General features: G+C 43.1%; 1 protein-coding gene and 1 long non-coding RNA gene across 5 annotated transcripts in view; one reads left to right on the forward strand and one right to left on the reverse strand.

The window, feature by feature from the left end:
• Positions 1 to 1,965, reverse strand: part of SLC36A2 (solute carrier family 36 member 2) — a 33,248-nt gene extending 31,283 nt beyond the window's left edge. For all 4 annotated transcript variants that reach the window (XM_015452157.4, XM_015452159.4, XM_005558310.5 and 1 more), the window contains exon 1: positions 1,712 to 1,965. In XM_015452157.4, coding sequence (XP_015307643.2) covers positions 1,712 to 1,866 — 155 coding nt within the window. In that variant the 5' untranslated portion in view covers positions 1,867 to 1,965. The remainder of the gene's footprint in view (positions 1 to 1,711) is intronic.
• LOC141407089 (uncharacterized) lies at positions 121 to 7,841 on the forward strand. Its single transcript, XR_012414296.1, has 2 exons — positions 121 to 388; positions 5,520 to 7,841. It is a non-coding gene; the product is annotated as an uncharacterized lncRNA (long non-coding RNA).
• The last annotated feature ends 9,854 nt before the right edge of the window (positions 7,842 to 17,695 follow it).

A 17,695-nucleotide genomic window follows, 5' to 3' on the forward strand; every position in this document is an offset into this window, starting at 1 on the left:
CTGTGGGTGTCCACATCGCTGACTGAGCACTACACCCTACTCGCCAGGCCAGCAATGGGCTTGTTTTGCAACTAGGAAAGGGTCAGCGGGTTACTTGGGAAATTTCTAACTAAGGGACTTAGGGAAATCAGAATTTAACTATGGGCCACTCAATCAACTTGAAAATATAGCACGGTAAGTCATGCAAAGCACCAAACTGGGAGTTGGGAGACGTGGGTTCCAACTCTAACTCCTTTCTTCGGTCACCTTGGACTGTCCTTATTCACAGCAGCCAGCGCTTACAGACACTGAGTCTGGGGGATTTATGCTCAAATCTTCCAGGAGGAGAGAACTATCATTGACAGAGGAGAAACTGGGCACAGAGAAGTTCCAGCATTTGCTCTAGCTGGTAAGCAGCTAAGTGGGAATTCGAGCCCGGGTGAGCCAACCCCATCGTTGCCACGCTTACCCAGCCCGTATTTGGCTTCTCCCCAAGCCACAAGTCTCCCTTTAGTTCTCACTTGCTTTATTCCTTTGATCCTTAAGTTGCTGAAATTGCCACCAAACCTTGTATCAGTTCAGGACACAAGAGATAGGTGGTTCCCTCAAGGCCTCTGACTGAGAAATGCCTCTACTTAGCAGTGGCTGGCCCCAACTTATAGACAGCTCACTCTAAGGGTCACTAATACTTAGCAACTCGCAGGACTAGCCCTGGGGCAACAGCACCGGGAGCAGGGCCAGTCATTGTGTCCATCCCTAAATTGTCCTGCTGGATGGTTGTGGGGAGGGGCTTTGCTTGCCCCTTACAGTCCCTCCCTGCAGTGCACCCCCAAAAAACACATCCTTCGATTTTGTTTCCATGCACTCTCCTTTAGTTCACACTGCCACCTGTTTTGCATATCAAAAAACTGGGGCTTAGAGAAGGAGCAGTCACTACTTGAACTCAGGCCTTCTGATTCTCTGTCCAGTGCTCTTTCTACTATGCTAGTGGCGCGAAAACTTTCTTCTTAAAGCAGCAGAACCTCTTCACTACCACACCCCACACCTTTTTTTCCTAAGTAAACTAGCAAGTGTGCTTGGGTGGTGGGGTCAGGTGTGGGGAAGCGAGCTGCAGCCCTGTAACTCAGCTTCCCTCTTTTTTTGTGTTTTGAAAGTCTAGTGAAAAACCCCCACTCCCCTCCCCCGGAAAGTGGAAAAAACTAGAACCTTCCACAAAGTGTGTTTTTGAGTGTCATCTGTGCTTCTCAGTTGGAGTAGAGGCCAGCCTTACCGCAGGAAGGAGGCAGGGAGGAGGCAACACTTAGTGGTCAGTGAGGCCACTGTGATTTTAAGCTCAGGACTCACCTTCTCCTCCAAGAAGTTAGGGATTCTACCTCTATCCCCAACATTAACATCGCTGGCCAGGAACAAAAATATGGCTTTAGGGCCAGCACTGAATTCTAGCCTCTATCCTAACAATGACTCAGTGTATGGTCCAGGGTAACTGAGCCTCAGTTTTCCCACCTGTACCTGTTGGGGGCTGGATCACTATGTCCCTAAGGGCTTTTCTGACAGCCTTTACTTCTGTCCCTTTAATCTCTCAGCTTGACTCAGCCCATGACTGCACCTTTTGCAACCTTGGTCTTTCATCTGTACAGTGGGTTGAGGGTCAGACACACCCACGTCAGGGTTTTTGCCAGTGCAAGCTTCAGGCTAGAAAGCGGAAATAGGGATGGCAGAAAACAGCACTCACGTTATGCCCTTGGTCTTCTTCAAGCCTGGTGACTCTGAAGGACTTTCATCCAAGAATGTAGAGTCCTTGTTCTCCAACTTCTTGGCACTTTCAGGAGGCGACATAAGGTCCAGTTTGACAGCAACGGCTCCCTCGGTACTTTTTGTCACAGACATGACTGCTGAAGAAATGAGGAGCTCAGGGTGACTAAGAGGTCTGCTCTAGAAGGAGAGAAGCAGGAAGGTGTCTAGTATAGATGTACACCCTAGCACAGTGATGTGTGCCCGGCCTGGCTCTGGCCAAGCTGGAATGAGGCCCCGCCTACCTCCCTGGAGGGCACCTCTTCCTGCCTGGAGAAGCCAGTGGAAGAGGACTGCTGGGAGGAGGAAGAGAGGAAGGAGGGATTTGGAAAAGGCATCACCCATTCTTATTGGTATTACGTAATAATCATCATAATGATAACTATTATACTGATAATTTTAATAACGAATATCTATTAAGACCTTTACTAAGGAATAAGCAATCCTCTAAGTGTTTTATCTACAATTTCTCATTTAACCCTATCAATTAAATAAGGAGAAAACTGAGGTTTCTTGAAGTAAAGGAAACTGCCCGAGGTCAGCCAGTCAGAAAGTGACAGAGTTGGAACCTAGCCCAATTTGTCAAGGTTTTCAACCAGTAACCTATTTCTGCCTGCAAGAAAATACCTACAAATCCCTCTCCTTGTATTCATCTCAGGGTAGAGGTTTCCCTATCTCACTGGCTCCACAATCTGCTGTAAGACATGCCTTCTGGGAGCACCCCATTCCTAAATTGGAACAAAAAAGGGACAGTCACTCACTTATCTCTAATTAATTCTTAGCTTTTGTGAGGCTCCATGGAGTGAGTAAAGGGTGTTCTTTTGGAAACGAGGAAGAGGCTGAGATTGTATGACCCCCGGCCACATTTTGCTGGGAAAGACACTGGCGCCAGGAGGTGGTGAGATTTGTCCAAGGTCACACATGACATCCAGGATAGAACTCTGCAGCTAAAGACGGCCTTGGGCGTTTCTCTAGTATCCCACTCTCTGTCATTATCTCTGCTTCAGTGCAGATGAATGGGCCAAAATTTCCTCCTCCCTCAAAATTACAACTTTTGACTCAAGCCATACCACTCTCTCCTCCATCATCTCATCCCCAAAACTAACATCTCTTAAGGGCTTATTACATGCCACGAGCTTTGCTTAGCTAATGTCACCGCTAACTGGTAGCATCCAAGACAGATTTGTCAGGCCCCTCCCTTACATGGGGCTCTTTCCAAGGTCCTGTATGCAATTTTGAATGGACAATTTTGTATTGCTTTTTTCTTAAAGAGGTCTTCCTTACCACTACTTTCCCCTTCTCCATGGGATAAGCTTCAAGCTCCACAAAGCCTGACTACTTCTCTGTGTAGCTTTGTTAGTTTGTTTTTACAGATGTGGAAATTGAGGCTCAGAGAGGTAAAGAATAACTTGCTGGAGGTCACAGCTGGAATTTGGTAAATCTGAACTCCCCGCTAGCCAGATTTTTTTTCGTTGTTGTTGTTGTTTTTTTTTTGTTTGTTTTGTTTTGTTTTTGTTTGTTTTTTTGTCTGAAGCCTGCAGCTTTGACCACAGCACTGTCTCCTTTGTTTTAATGCTGGCCCCACCCTGCAAGTTTCTTGTCCTGAATCAACTGAAACACTTGCTGTGATTTGAGAAGCGCTATTCCCTTGTCTGGCACCGTTACATGGCAGTATGGCTGGTCTTTAAAGTAGCAGGCTGCATCCTGTGACCTGCTCATTTACAGCCTGAGATTCCACTATTTAAATTTGTAATCTCAGATTTAAGGTTGCAGGTGCAGCTCTGTGTTCCTGCTCGAGCAAGGTCAGTAAATAAGATTGTTGAGGAGCTTGCTATGTTTCGATCTAGCCTTCTTCTCCAGGTGGTGAGAAGAACTCTGAGTTATCTTCAGGCCTTTTGGAAAGGGGTGGCTCACCTTGATTATATTGCACCCAATCTTCCACTTTCGTTGTGTCTTTTTCATACTCCCCATTCACCAACAGCCGTTTTACACCAAGATAATAATATTCTGGAGTGGCTTTTTTTTGGCTAATAAAGCCATTAAGAAAATTCACCCATATATTGATAAATTGGCTGAATTAATTATTAAAGGACGACATCGAGCTCGTCAGTTGCTTGGTGCTGACCCAATACAAATTATTACCCGATTATCTAATCAATACATTGAATCTCTGTTGGAAATTCATAAGGGTTGACAAGTGGCTTGCGCTGAGTATACTGGTTCTTTTTCTCAGCATTATCCTAGTAATAAATTATTTGCTTTTCTGCAACAATATTCTTTACTGCCATATAATCCTATCTCTTACACTCCAGTTAAAAGTCCCACCTTTTTTACTGTTGCTTCAAGCAATGGAAAGGCTGGATACTGGACTTCAGACAATTCAAAAATTTCTCACTATCCATTTAAATCAGTACAACAAGGGGAACTTTTTGCCAATCTTTTTTTTTTTTTTTTTTTTTTCAGAGACGGAGTCTCGCTCTGTCGCCCAGGCTGGAGTGCAGTGGCCGGATCTCAGCTCACTGCAAGCTCCGCCTCCCGGGTCTACGCCATTCTCCTGCCTCAGCCTCCTGAGTAGCTGGGACTACAGGTGCCCGCCACCTCGCCCGGCTAGTTTTTTGTATTTTTTTTTTTTTTTTTTTTTTGAGGCGGAGTCTCACTCTGTCGCCCAGGCTGGAGTGCAGTGGCCGGATCTCAGCTCACTGCAAGCTCCGCCTCCCGGGTTTACGCCATTCTCCTGCCTCAGCCTCCCGAGTAGCTGGGACTACAGGTGCCCGCCACCTCGCCCAGCTAGTTTTTTGTATTTTTTAGTAGAGACGGGGTTTCACCGTGTTAGCCAGGATGGTCTCGATCTCCTGACCTCGTGATCCGCCCGTCTCGGCCTCCCAAAGTGCTGGGATTACAGGCTTGAGCCACCGCGCCCGGCCTTTGCCAATCTTATGGTTCTACAAGACTGGCCTCAAACCCCTTGTAATATAGGTAGTGATTCTTTACTTATTGGCAGTGTCCAACGGGCTCAGGATGAGCACCAACTACATCATACTTATAGTTTAGGATTACAATGGCGATTTTCTATAACACGCCATCAAGCCCGAGCTATTGTCAGAGCCTGCCCACCTTGTGCTCCTGTTATTGCACCTTTTTTAACTCCAGGTATTAATCCTCAAGGCATTCAACAAAATCACATTTGGCAAATGGATGTAACTATGTTCCTTCCTTTGGTCGTTTAAAATATGTTCATCATACTATTGATATGTGATCACATTTCCAGTGGGCTACACCATTACCCTCTGAAAAGGCTGACTCTGTTATTACTCATTTACTTACTTGCTTTGCAGTTATGGGAGTCCCCGCTGAATTAAAAACTGATAATGTCCCTGCTTATTGCTCTCGCAAATTGGCTGCCTTCCTCTCTTTATACCATATTCATCATTCCACTGGTATTCCATTTAACAGTCAAGGTCAAGCAATTATTGAAAGAGCCAATGCTACCCTAAAATTACAACTTTTAAAACTAAAAGGGGGAGATGGGCGAGATTCCCCAAAACATCAAATTCTGAAAGCCCTTTTTACTTTAAATTTTCTCAACCATTGGCGCCAATCACAGCAGTCTGCAGCGGTGAAACATTTTCAACAGCCTTTAGAAAAGTCGCAAAACAGTAATCTGTGGGTGTATTATCCTTCATTACAAGGGAAATATTTAAAAGGAAAAGTTTTACAATGGGGCCGAGGCTATGCTCTTGTCCGTACAGGTGCCAGAGACGAGTGGTTTCCATCTCGACGGTTGAAACAGTGCCATGGCGAAGAGGAGCCGATCCAAAGAGTTCCTGAAGGAATTCCAGGAGCTAAATCTGAGCGCTCAGAGAACATTCACCTTCAGAACTCGATGTGCGGAGCCCCCGACATGGGGACAACTGAAACAGTTAAGAAGCTGAAGGGGTTGTTCAACAAGCTGGGCAGCCCAAAACCCCACTGACTTTATTCCTGGCTATGCTGGCCGTAGTAAATTGTCAGGTAACAGCTGGAGAATTTACATACTGGGCTTATATTCCTTTTCCACCCTTATATCAAGGTGTGGCCTGGGGAGACAGAGAAGTCCCAGTATTTACTAATGATACTGCTTGGATGCTATCGCCTTTTTAAAACCAGGATCCTGAATTAAACACTGGCACAGTAAATAGTTCATATCAATTTGGGGTTGAAGGGTTACCTATATGTCTTGGGGGTAGTCCACATTGTCTGCATCTTTCTCATGAGGCTTGGGCTGTTTGCTATAACCATAGTCATATCTCTGCTTTTACTATGATTATTGTGGCTCAAAGTTTTAAGTATAATCATACTGCAGTACTTAATGAAACTCTGCCAAGTACATTATCTTTATGCCCTATCCCTGATGTGTCCGGAGGTGTTTCCCAACTAGAGTGGACTAGATGTAGAAGTAGTGGGCCACGATTGTTGTTAGAAGTAAAAGGGAAGAGTTGTAAATACCTTGTTACAGATTGGAGTGTACATGGAGATTTTCAGACTAAATTCAGCCATGTCAACCTGCATTGGCATAAAGGTAATCACAGCATTTCTGCAGATGACAATGAAACTATTATTTGGCATGATGGTGGTCTATCAACCCCTATGCCACATTTGGCTAATACCTCACAAATACAAGGTCATATTTGGAAGTTGCTAGCTGCTGGTAAACCAATGTTCACTTTCATGGGAAACATGTCCTTAAATCTTACTAATATTGCTAACCCTTTCCATATATCCTTGCATCGAAATAGTTCTAGATATGTTATTGCATGTGTAAGAAAGCCTTACTTGTTGTTGACAGGAATTTTTAAATGGGATAATAATACAGGGGTAGTTAACTGTACAAACAATTGTACATTCTTAAGTTGTATAAATACTACTTGGTGGAATAATAATTGGAATGAGTCTCATTCCGATTTATATATACTACGAGCCAGAAAAGAAACCTGGCTACCTGTAAACTTAACACGTACTTGGAGTGAATCTGCTGGGGTTACTCAAATTTACAAGGTTATGCAAGATCTTGTCCACCACAGTCGGAGGATGGTTGGAATCATCGTGACCACGGTGATAGGACTTGTAGCAATTGCTTCCACCGCCGCTGTTGCTGGATTAGCTCTACACCAGAGTATACAAAATGCAGAATTTGTGCAACAATGGCATGAACAATCACATTTGTTGTGGCAGCAGCAATGAGACTTAGATGCTCATTTGACTGAACGAGTGGATAATCTGGAGCAAGTAGTTTCTTGGTTGGGAGATCAGCTAACAGTGTTGAATACCCAAGCTTTGTTGAAATGTGATTGGAACACTACCCAATTTTGTATTACTCCTGTTCCTTTTAACAGCACTGTACATAACTGGACTGAGATAAAGAGACTTTTAATTGGTCATAATAATCTTTCCCTAGAAATACAGGAATTAACAGAACATTTCTGAAACATTTCGCAATCAGTTACCATTGCTGACTGGTGCAGATTTGATGACTGGTATTGCACAAAGTTTGACGTCTTTGAACCCTATGAGTCCTGTAAAAACTTTGCTGACTTCTGTTTCTAGTAATGTATTGATTGTTGTTCTTGCCTTTGTCATTTTCACAGTCTGCTGGAGATGGTGCCAAAGGGCAAACACCGAATCCCAGCGAGCCCAACATGTAATGATGGTTTTAAAAGAAATTCAAACTTGTAAATAAGGAAAGGGGAAATGTAGAGGACTATGTGCTCACAAACAGGGTGTTCCTGATAAGTCCTGCTCTCGCAAACAACGCAGGGTGTTCCCCATAAGTCCTGCTCTTACAAACGAAGCAGGGCGTTCCCCATAAGTCCTGCTCTTGCAAACGAAGCAGGGCGTTCCTTCCCTGTTTACAGGGAGGACAAAGGAGCCAGGTGCTAACAGCAGACCCTGGGGGCTTGTTTATGTGTAAACATCTTGAAAATCCAGAAAGTCAGGGAAAGGTCAGAAAAACAACAATGTGTCTTGTGACTTGGCAGCATTCCACAAACAACTGTATAAAATAAAGCAGAGTGTGCCATTTGAGGCGGCCGCCATGTTTGTCTTGTCTTGTGTTGTCTTGTGTGTTCATTCCTTTGTTTAGGAAACACGTGGACCCCAACACTCAGCCTCCCAAGTAGCCGGGACTACAGGTGCATGACACCATGCCTAATTTTTGTGTTTTTGTAGTGATGGGGTTTTGCAGGCTGGTCTTGAATTCCTGAGCCTGCCTCGGCCTCCCAAAGTGCTGGGATTACAGGACAATGTTTTTAATGCTAACAGTGTTGCTCCCTTTCTGATGGCCACCACGCTGTGCTTTGGTGTTTCTCAACTGTAAAATACTAATGAGGGTGTCTTTAGGTAGGTGTGACATGAGAAAATAAACAAGTACAGTGCCTGAGTCACAGTCAGTGCCCAGACAGGAGAGCCATTTTTATTATATCATTTTATTGCTGGAGGGAACTTGAAAGGTCATTTTGTTGACTCATACTGTCTCACCAATTGGGGAACTGAGGCCCAGATAGGAGAAGGAACACAGTGAGTGAATAGGGATTCAGTGGTGAGATAGGGACTTTAACCCAGCCCAGATCTTTTGATTTCCAAGCTCTGTTACAGTGAGCCGAGATCATGCCACTGCACTCCAGCCTGGGCAAAAAGAGTGAAACTCTGTCTTAAAAAAAAAAAAAAGAAAAGCTATTCCTCAGAACCCCTCAGTGGCCTAATCACATATTCATGTGTGTAGGTATAGACTCTGACACATTTCTAAGTTTCTGAACTTGTTGCAGAGAGTGAATTGGGGATGAGGAGTGGTAAGTGGCATCAGCAAGTGGCTTCTTCTGGTGAACGGGAATGGGGTCTCTCACTTGTCGCAGGTGTTAACTCTGCTCTTATGACCCAACTGAGTTTCATTTATCTGCTTTTTTTTTTCAGCAAAAGCTAATAATGATAATGACAGTTATCATCATGATCATCATACCATAATGAGAGTTGACATTTATTAAGCATTTTATGTTAAACAATATTCACAGCAATCTTTCATCCTCACCACCTCCATTCTCATCCAATCCAGCATCATCCCTCGCTTGGAAAACTGGCTTCCTAACTAGTTTCCTGGCCTCTCCACTTCCCTGTTTAAAACCTATTTCCTCACAATAGCAAATGATGATGCAACTCCCCTTACTGAAACCTCCTCCCACTCCAAATTGACCTGAGAACATATCAGGATTCTTCACCACAACCCACACGGTTCTGCAGGATCCAGCTGCTATCCATCTTTCAACTCACCTTGTTCATGTTTCTCCCTAAAACAGTATGCTCCAGTCACATGGACCTTTTTTCCTGCAATAGACTTTATCCTTTCCCTCCTTGGATACTGCATTTGCTGCTCTCTGTGCCTGCACTTTTTATCCTCTGCTTTTTGTTATGCTGGTCTTAGGTCAAGACTTTTCTGCTCCAACGACTTCCCTTGACAACCCTATCTAAAGGAGGCCCCTCTGCTTGACTAGTTACTCTCAGTCTTACCCCTGCTTTTTTTCATGTTGCTTCTCACAATTTGTAATTATCTTGATTATGTGTGTGTATCCCCATTGTTGTTTATCTCCTCCCACTAGAATTTAAGCTCCATGAAAGTGGGAAGTACTTGGTCACCTTCCCAGTTCTTAGGCTTGGCTCATGGTAGGCTCTCAAAAAATATTCAATGAATGAATGTGTTATTGCTTCCATTTGACAGATGTGGAGTAAGCCTCAGAGGTCCTTTCCTTTGCCTGTATTGGTTTCCTATGGCTGCTCTAACAAATTGCCACAAACTTAGTGCCATAAAACAACACACAAGTTTGTTCTCATAGTTCTGAAGACCAGAAGCCCTAAATCAGTTTCAATGAGCCAAAGTAAAGATGCCAGCAGGGTTATGCTTCCTCCAAAGGCTGTGAAGGAGAATCTGTTTTCTTTGTTGTTGTTGTTGTTCTTCCTAGGTTCTAGAGCATTCTGTACATCCCTTGGCTCGTGTCTCCTTCCCTGATATTCCCATAGTGTCTTCTCTCTCTGACTCTGCTTCTATCCCATGGTCTTCTTATCTCTTGTCTGTAGTTAAATCTTCCTTTGTTTTTCTCCTATAAGGCTACTTGAGATTAAACATAAGGATAATCCAGGATAAAGCTCCCGTCTCAGGATCCCCAACTCAATCACATCTGCAAAGTTCCATATAAGGTAATATTTGCAGTTTCTGGGGATTAAGATGTGGATGTCTTTGGGAATCATTATTCATCTTTCATAGTCTTCTCTCTGACCCCCAGTGATTCTCATCCATCCCACATGTGAAATATATTGACCTCATGCTATAATAACATCTCCAAAAGCCTCAATCCATTATATCATCAATTCAAGTCCCAAATCTTATCTAAATACTATCAGCTAAAAAGTCCCAGATCGCATCATCTAAATTACCTAAATCAGGTAGGGATGAAACCAGAAATACAATTCACTTGAGAAAAAATTCTACTTCATCTGTTGATCTGTAAACTTGAAAACAAGTCATCTGTTTCTAAAATACAATAGAGGCATAGGCATAGGATAATAGTTACAAATGTTCTCATTCCAAAAGGGAGAAAAATAGAAGAAAGGATTCATCAGCCTCAAGCAATTTAAAAACCCAACCAGGCAACCTCATTAAGTTTCCAGGCCTGGGAATAATCCTTTGTGTCTTGGGGCTTCCTCTGGGCTCAAGGTTCTACTTTTGTATTCATCTTCCTTTTTCCTTGAAGGATAGTACATATTTGGAGCTAAGTAGCTTTATCCACCTGTTTGTGTTTGTAGAATTTTGGGGAATCCAACAACCTTCATTCATTTTGTTCTCTCTCTGTCACTTTCAGTCCAAACCGAAAGTGTTTCTGCTGGTAAAACATTTCTCAAAACCCTGTGGGCCTCTCATGTATAGCACGTGGTTCACTTCGTTAGATAAGAGGGTCCCACACAGATGCTTCCTGGAAAATTCCATCTCTGTTTCTGGATTCTGCTGAGATGGTTGAGGGGATCCATGAGTCACATACTGGATCTCTTCAAAGAGCCCTCTGAGTGAACAGTTTGGTCTTTTGCTTCTTCCAACGCACTAGCAAAAGATAATTCAGCTACAACCTTGGCTTTCTCTCCAGAGCACACTTTCCTGACAATGAACCTCATGATTTTAGTGTCTTTGGCAATATGGATAGGCTGAGAATTTCCCATATCATCAAGCCCTGGTTTCTTTTTAAAAGGACTCTTAGTTTATCTCCTTCCTCTCACATTTTACTATAGGCAACAAGAAGAAACCAGGCTACAACTTTAACATTTTGCTTAGAAATCACTTCATTTAAATATCCAAGCTCATCACTTACAAGTTCTGCTTTCTACAGAACTACAGGACACAATTTAGCTAAGCTTTTTGTCACTATGTAAGAATTCCTGTCTTCGTCAGCCTGGACTGAAGAAAGTACCTAGACTGGGTGGCTTAAACAACATATATTTGCTAACTCACAGTTATAGAGGCTGGGAAATCCAAGATCTGAGTGTTGGCTGATTTGGTTCCTGGTCAGAGCTCTCTTCCTGGCTTGTAGACAGCTGCCTCCTTGCTGTGTCTTCACATGGTCTTTTCCCTGTTGTGTGCATGTGAAAACAGAAAGAGAGCTCTCTCTCTTCCCCTTCTCTCATAAGGTCACCAATCCTGCCAGATGAGGATCCTACCCTTATGACCTCCTTTAACCTTAATTACCTCCCCCAAACCCTATCTTCAAATGTAGTCTCATTGGGATTTAAAGTCAATATATGAATTTTGGGAATACACACTTCAGTTCACAGCGATCCCCTTTCCACCTGTTCCTAAAAACATATTCATTATTTGTTTCTTAGCTGTCAAAAGCAGCACCTTTAGTGTTCATATGTCTACCAACAATATGCTTATGACAATATAGGAATTCTCTAAGCTAATATACTCTTTCTCTACCATTCTCTTCACTTCTCCTGAGTCCTCACTGCCTGAGTTTTTAACACCCGTAAGTCTACCAACCGTCTATTCAAAAAACTCTAGGCTTTTTATATCATATGCCTCAAAGTTCTTGCAGCCTCTGCCTGTCACTCAATTCCAAAGCCACTTCCACATTTTTAGATATTTCTTACAGCAGAACTACACTTTCAGTGCAAAAATCTGTATTAGTTTCCCATGGCTGCTGTAACAAATTGCTACAAACTCAGTGCCTTAAAACAACACAAATTTTTTCTCTTATGGTTCTGGAGTCCAGAAATCTGAAATTAGTTTTAATGGGCTAAAGTCAAGGTTTTGGCAGAGCCATGCTCCTTCTAGAAACTCTAGGGGAGAATCTATTTTCTTCTCTTTTCCAGCTTCTCAAACTACATTCATTGCACTCCTTGACTCATGAACCCTTCCTTGACCTTCATGTAGTATCTTCTCTCTTTGACTCTGTTTCTATCACATGGTGTTCTTCTCCTTTTGTTGGCAGTCAAATCTCCTTCTGCCTCTCTCTTATAAAGATACTTGGAATTACATTTAGGGTCCACTTGGATAATCCTCTCATTTCAAGATCCTTAATTTGCTCATATCTACAAAATCCCATATAAGGTAATATTTGTAGTTTCTGAGCTTTAAAACATGGATATCTTTGGGGGCTATCACTCAGCCTATCACAGTTATACAGCCAATATTCAAACCCAGACCTATTTGACTTCAGAAGCAAACCATTGACCATTAGGCTGTAGTATTTAAACGCATGCACTTTCCTGGTTGGGTTACAGCACCTTCCATAAGTCTGTGCACACAATTAGTGCTCACTTAGTACTCATCACATAAATGTAACATTCTTTATTGGGGCATTGAGCTTTTCTCATTGAATCTGAACTGAAGACCAAGATGTGGCTCCTGGGCCAACCCATTTCCTTCTCCCAAAGAGCATACTGTTCTGTCCCAAAGAGGACACCATTGATGGCTTTGGCTCAGTCTGATTTCTTCTCTAATTCCCTTAGCTACCACTTAATGGTTTTGTGATTTTCTTTTCCTTCCTTCCCTCCCTTCCTTCCCTTCCTTCCTTCCTTCCTTCCTTCCTTCCTTCCTTCCTTCCTTCCTTCCTTCCTTCCTTCCTTCCTTCCTTCTTTCCTTCCTTCCTTCCTGGAAAAAAACACAAATTCAAACTATGCTTTTTTCTCTTCTCTCACTCAACAACAACCAACACTTTGGTGACCAAATGTGTGGGTTTCTCCCCACACGTCAAGAAGCAATGAATTCTGCAGTGGACACCAGCTGGATGTCCTCCAATTCAACGTAATTCTGACTCTGTCTACCTGGAGACGGCCTCAGAAACCACAGGTTGAGGGTTCAGTCCCACAAGACCACCCCTTCTTTCCCACCAGTTGCAAGTTCAGGCCTCCATGAGCTTCAAGGTGGAGTTCCCACAACACCCTCTTCGGGTTTGATTAATTTGCTAGAGTGGCCCACAGAACTCAGGAAAACACTCATGCTTCCTGGTTTATTACAAAGACCATTTTAAAGGATACAAATAAACAGCCAGATGAAGGGATACATAGGGTGAGGTCTGGAAGGGTCCTGAGCACAAGAGATTCTGTTCCTGGGGAATTGGGATGTGCCATCCTCTTGGTACATAGATAAATTTTTGTTCATCTTTCTATCAACCCATTTGTGTTCGGTTATCCAGAAGCTCCTTCAACCTCATCCCTTTAGGTTTTTTATGGAGACTTCGTTGGACAGGCATGATTGAAGCATGGATAGCCATGCTGGAATGTGATTGGACAAAAAGGGTATGATTTAAACCGAGCAAGTCCTGTCCAGATTCTTCTTGGCCTCTCTATGCAGCATTCCTTACTCGAGGGGATGGAGCTAGACCCCCTCTGGAATAAGGGTCTTATGACCTACAATCAAGTTAGAGTCCTGCTGTGGGCAGGTGAAAGGAGGGCAGGAGAAAGCTAGAGATAAACAGATTCTCTTTACTCTTACAAGGGCTATGGGAATTATGAGCCAGGAACCATGGATGAAAACATATGTGTTGAAAACCATGAATGAAAACATATGTATGTACGTGTGTGTGCATATGTATATATATAATAGATATAGATATCACAGACTCATAGTACTTAGAGGCATAACAGTCCCTTCATTCTATGCATTGTGAAACTGAGGCCCAGAGAGGAGAAGTGAGCACACACAAAGACATTATGTTTAGGACAGAACCAGGCATAGCATCTAAAATAATGTTCCTATTTTAGAGACTGTCTACCAAAACCTAATGTTGTTTTTAAAAATAAATGATAGACTATTCTTTTAGAGCAGTCTTAGGTTCACAGCAAAATTGAGCCGAAGGAGCAGAGAGTTTCCATATACCCCCAGCCCTATGCATTTACAGCATCCCCTACTATTGACATCCAGCAAAAGAGTGGGACATTTTTTATATCGGTGAACCTACACTGACATATCATTATCACTCAGAGCTTACTTTGGGGTTCATTCTTGATCATGTGCATTCTGTGGGTTTCATGCATGCACAATCATATGAGCTAAATTGGTTTTAGAGGTCACAGAGTCCAACCTCCTCATTTTACAGATGCAGAAACTGAAGCACACAGAGATTTGACCCTGCCCTGTCCCTGGGGCCCTGTCCCTCACTGGGGTTAGGGGTCATTTGGATTGGATTCTGCTTTGGTAGGGGGACAGAAAGGACAGAGAGTTTCATGCCCACTCTCCCTTTTGCCTGGTAGCTCCAGGAATAGTCTTAGCACTAACTCCTGTTGTCTAGATTGGGACCCGTGCACATGCACATACCTGAACCAATCGTTGTGACCCTAGTGGTCAGGATTAGGTCACTGGTTCACCCCTCGATTGGAGACAGAGTCAGCCTCACCAGAACTATATATATGGGGAGTGGCAGAAGTGGTTTTCCAAACGAAAATCAGAGAGTAATCACCAGAAAAAAAGGAGGCTAGATGCTGGGTAGCAGAGCAGATGTTCACCATAAAGGGGAAGTACAACTTGAACATTAGCAGCTATAACGCAAGGAAGACCATGGTAAGTCCTCCCTGCTGACCGAGGAAAAACACAATAAAATGACAACAATGTACTGTAACCAGCAAAAGGTCTGGCTGCTCGCTGCTTGTAGAAAGAAACATGAGTGAGGTGTGATAAAAAGAAAGTGAGATTTTATTATCCATGAGAGCAAGGGGCAAGTGGGTGGAATTCTTTCCAAAATTGTTTATTCTTCAATTTGTGGAGGGACCACAGGAGTTTTTAAAGAGAGGGGTTGGAATGGCATAAGGCGTGGGGAGCATAGAATGGGAAAAGAAAAAGAATGGAGGAAAGAAAGCATTCTGAGGCTGCTTGAAGCTGCAGGCGAAAAGAGGAAAGGGGGAAGAAAAAATACCTTTAAATGGAGGGTTGACGCCAGGCTATTCGGTTACAATACCACAATACAACATACTACTGGAAATGAATTTAGTAATATCTATAAAAATTTGAAAAAGTACATTCCTTTTAGAATTCTGCAATTTCATTTCTAATAATCTCTCCTAGAAATGCTCACACACATATACCCCAGGGTGTTTACTGCAGCACTATCTGTAATAGCAAAAAATGGAGACAACCTGCATGTACCACAGGAGGATAATTGTTTATAAATTATTCTAATTCTATTGAGTGAAATATTGCCATGGCTGTTAAAAAGACTCAAGCACATCTGTATATACTGACGTGGAAGGAGATTTAGGATCTATTACTGTGAAATATGAAATGTTCATCACACTAAGTACAATATGAACCCATTTTTCAAAAAACAAATGGATTCAATTTATTTTTGAGAAAAGCATAAAACTGCATACATCTTCAACTGCAAGAACCCAAACATACAAAATACACATGTGTACACATCTTTTTTTTTTTTTTTTCAAAATGGAGTCTCGCTCTGTCACCCAGGCTGGAGTGCAGTGGTGCCATCTCGGCTTACTGCAAGCTCCGCCTCCCGGGTTCATGCCATTCTCCTGCCTCAGCCTCCTGAATAGCTGGGACTACAGGCGCTCGCCACCACGCCCCACTAATTTGTATTTTTAGTAGAGACAGGGTTTCACCGTGTTAGCCAGGATGGTCTTGATCTCCTGACCTCGTGATCCGCCCGCCTTAGCTTCCCAAAGTGCTGGGATTACAGGTGTGAGCCACTGTGCCCGGCCCATACACATCTTTTATACACATGGTTGTATATGCTTGAGAAAGATCTGGAAGGATTCACAGTAATTCCTTCTGCAGTGTGAGAATATAAGTGGACACTTAGGGGTGAAGCAGACGTGGGAATTTCATATTTTAATTCCAATGTTTTTTTTTTTATTTTAAAGGCATACTTAAAAATTAATATGAATGTGCTATTTTGTAACAAAATTAAAATTTTACAAAGGATATGTTAAGAATACTGGAGGATCCCAGAACTTTGGGAGGCTGGGGTGGGTGGATCACTTGAGGTCAGGTGTTCAAGACAAGTCTGGCCAACATGGAGAAACCCCATGTCCACTAAAAATACAAAAACTAGCTGGGCGTGGTAGCTTACACCTGTAATCCCAGCTACTTGGGAGGCTGAGGCAGGAGAATCGCTTGAACATGGGAGGTAGAGGTTGTAGTGAGCTGAGATCACGCCACTGCACTCCAGCCTGGGCAACAGAGCAAGGCTCTATCTCAAAAAAAAGAAAGAAGAACACATGAAGACCTGATAGAGTGCTAAAAGAGAAGAGATAGAAGAGAGAGATGAGGCGTATATCTGTTACTCACACCTCCCCCGAGCTGGAGCCAATAAACTCTAGGAGGAGAGGGGCTGTCATCTTTGTGTTCCCTTTCATTCTTAGGAACTATGTGTGTTGGGCATATAGTAGGTGTCTTTGGTGTGCTGAATTTTCTCCCTGAAATTCCCCTCAGGCACTGGCTTTCCTCCTGAATTTTTGCAAGAAGAAATTCGACATTGAAGTCCAGTTTCAAGTAACCCCTTCTCATCCACTTACTCAAAGACAAAGAAAGAAGCAGTTCAAAAAAAAAATCCCTCCACATTAAAGTTTACCGCTGGGCATTCGGTTGTGGTCAGCCCCTCTTCTAGGCCATAGTTCTCTGTCATAAATTCAGTGAAGAACATGCTGCACAACTGGGGGCATTTTTCTCTCTCAAATTTAACTTCAGATCTAAGATTTCCCTTCAACCTGCTCATGATTCCCTGTTCAAAAGTATGGATCAATAAGGAAGAAAAAAGGAAATAGGAAGCTACGTGGGGGCGAGGGAATGAAGCCAGGCAGCTGATGATAATATTCATACAGGCAGGGTGCTCCCATGGGTAGTGGACTATGCAGGTCCCCAAGCACTTGACCCATCCAGAATCTCACTGATGTTAGCAAATCTAGGAGGAAGAAGGGTAGGAATTATAGTCTCCAAGTTACAGATGAGGAACTTGAGGAACTCGAAGTTCATAGGTTTAGTGATGCCCATGTGTAGTGGTAGACAACTGGAAAATCATCATTTCCTAGATTTCTGACCCCCATTCACAAAGCCACAAAAGCCCTTTCCCTGGATCACAGCCTGAACCTCACTTAAGCCACAGGCCCACATAGCTAAGGACTTCAGCAGTGGTTGTGTGATAATAGGAGGTAGGTAGTGAGAGAAAGGTGGTTGGCTGCCAGTATCAGCACGACAAAACTCATCACTGTTCCTGGCACTAAATGGAGCACTAGCCAGTTTGGGTGGCTCTTCTGTCAAGGGAGAGATGGAGCTTCCATTGCTGGTTTTGGAGAGTGGGAGATTTTGTGGACTTTTACTTCCTTACAAGATGAATGATAGGCCTTTTGGGCCAAATATTAATACAAATCTTATCTGATTTATCTCTTCTTTTGAAATAACCTA

This window comes from Macaca fascicularis, chromosome 6 (genome assembly GCF_037993035.2).
Source record: "Macaca fascicularis isolate 582-1 chromosome 6, T2T-MFA8v1.1".
NCBI classification, from domain to species: Eukaryota; Metazoa; Chordata; class Mammalia; order Primates; family Cercopithecidae; genus Macaca; species Macaca fascicularis.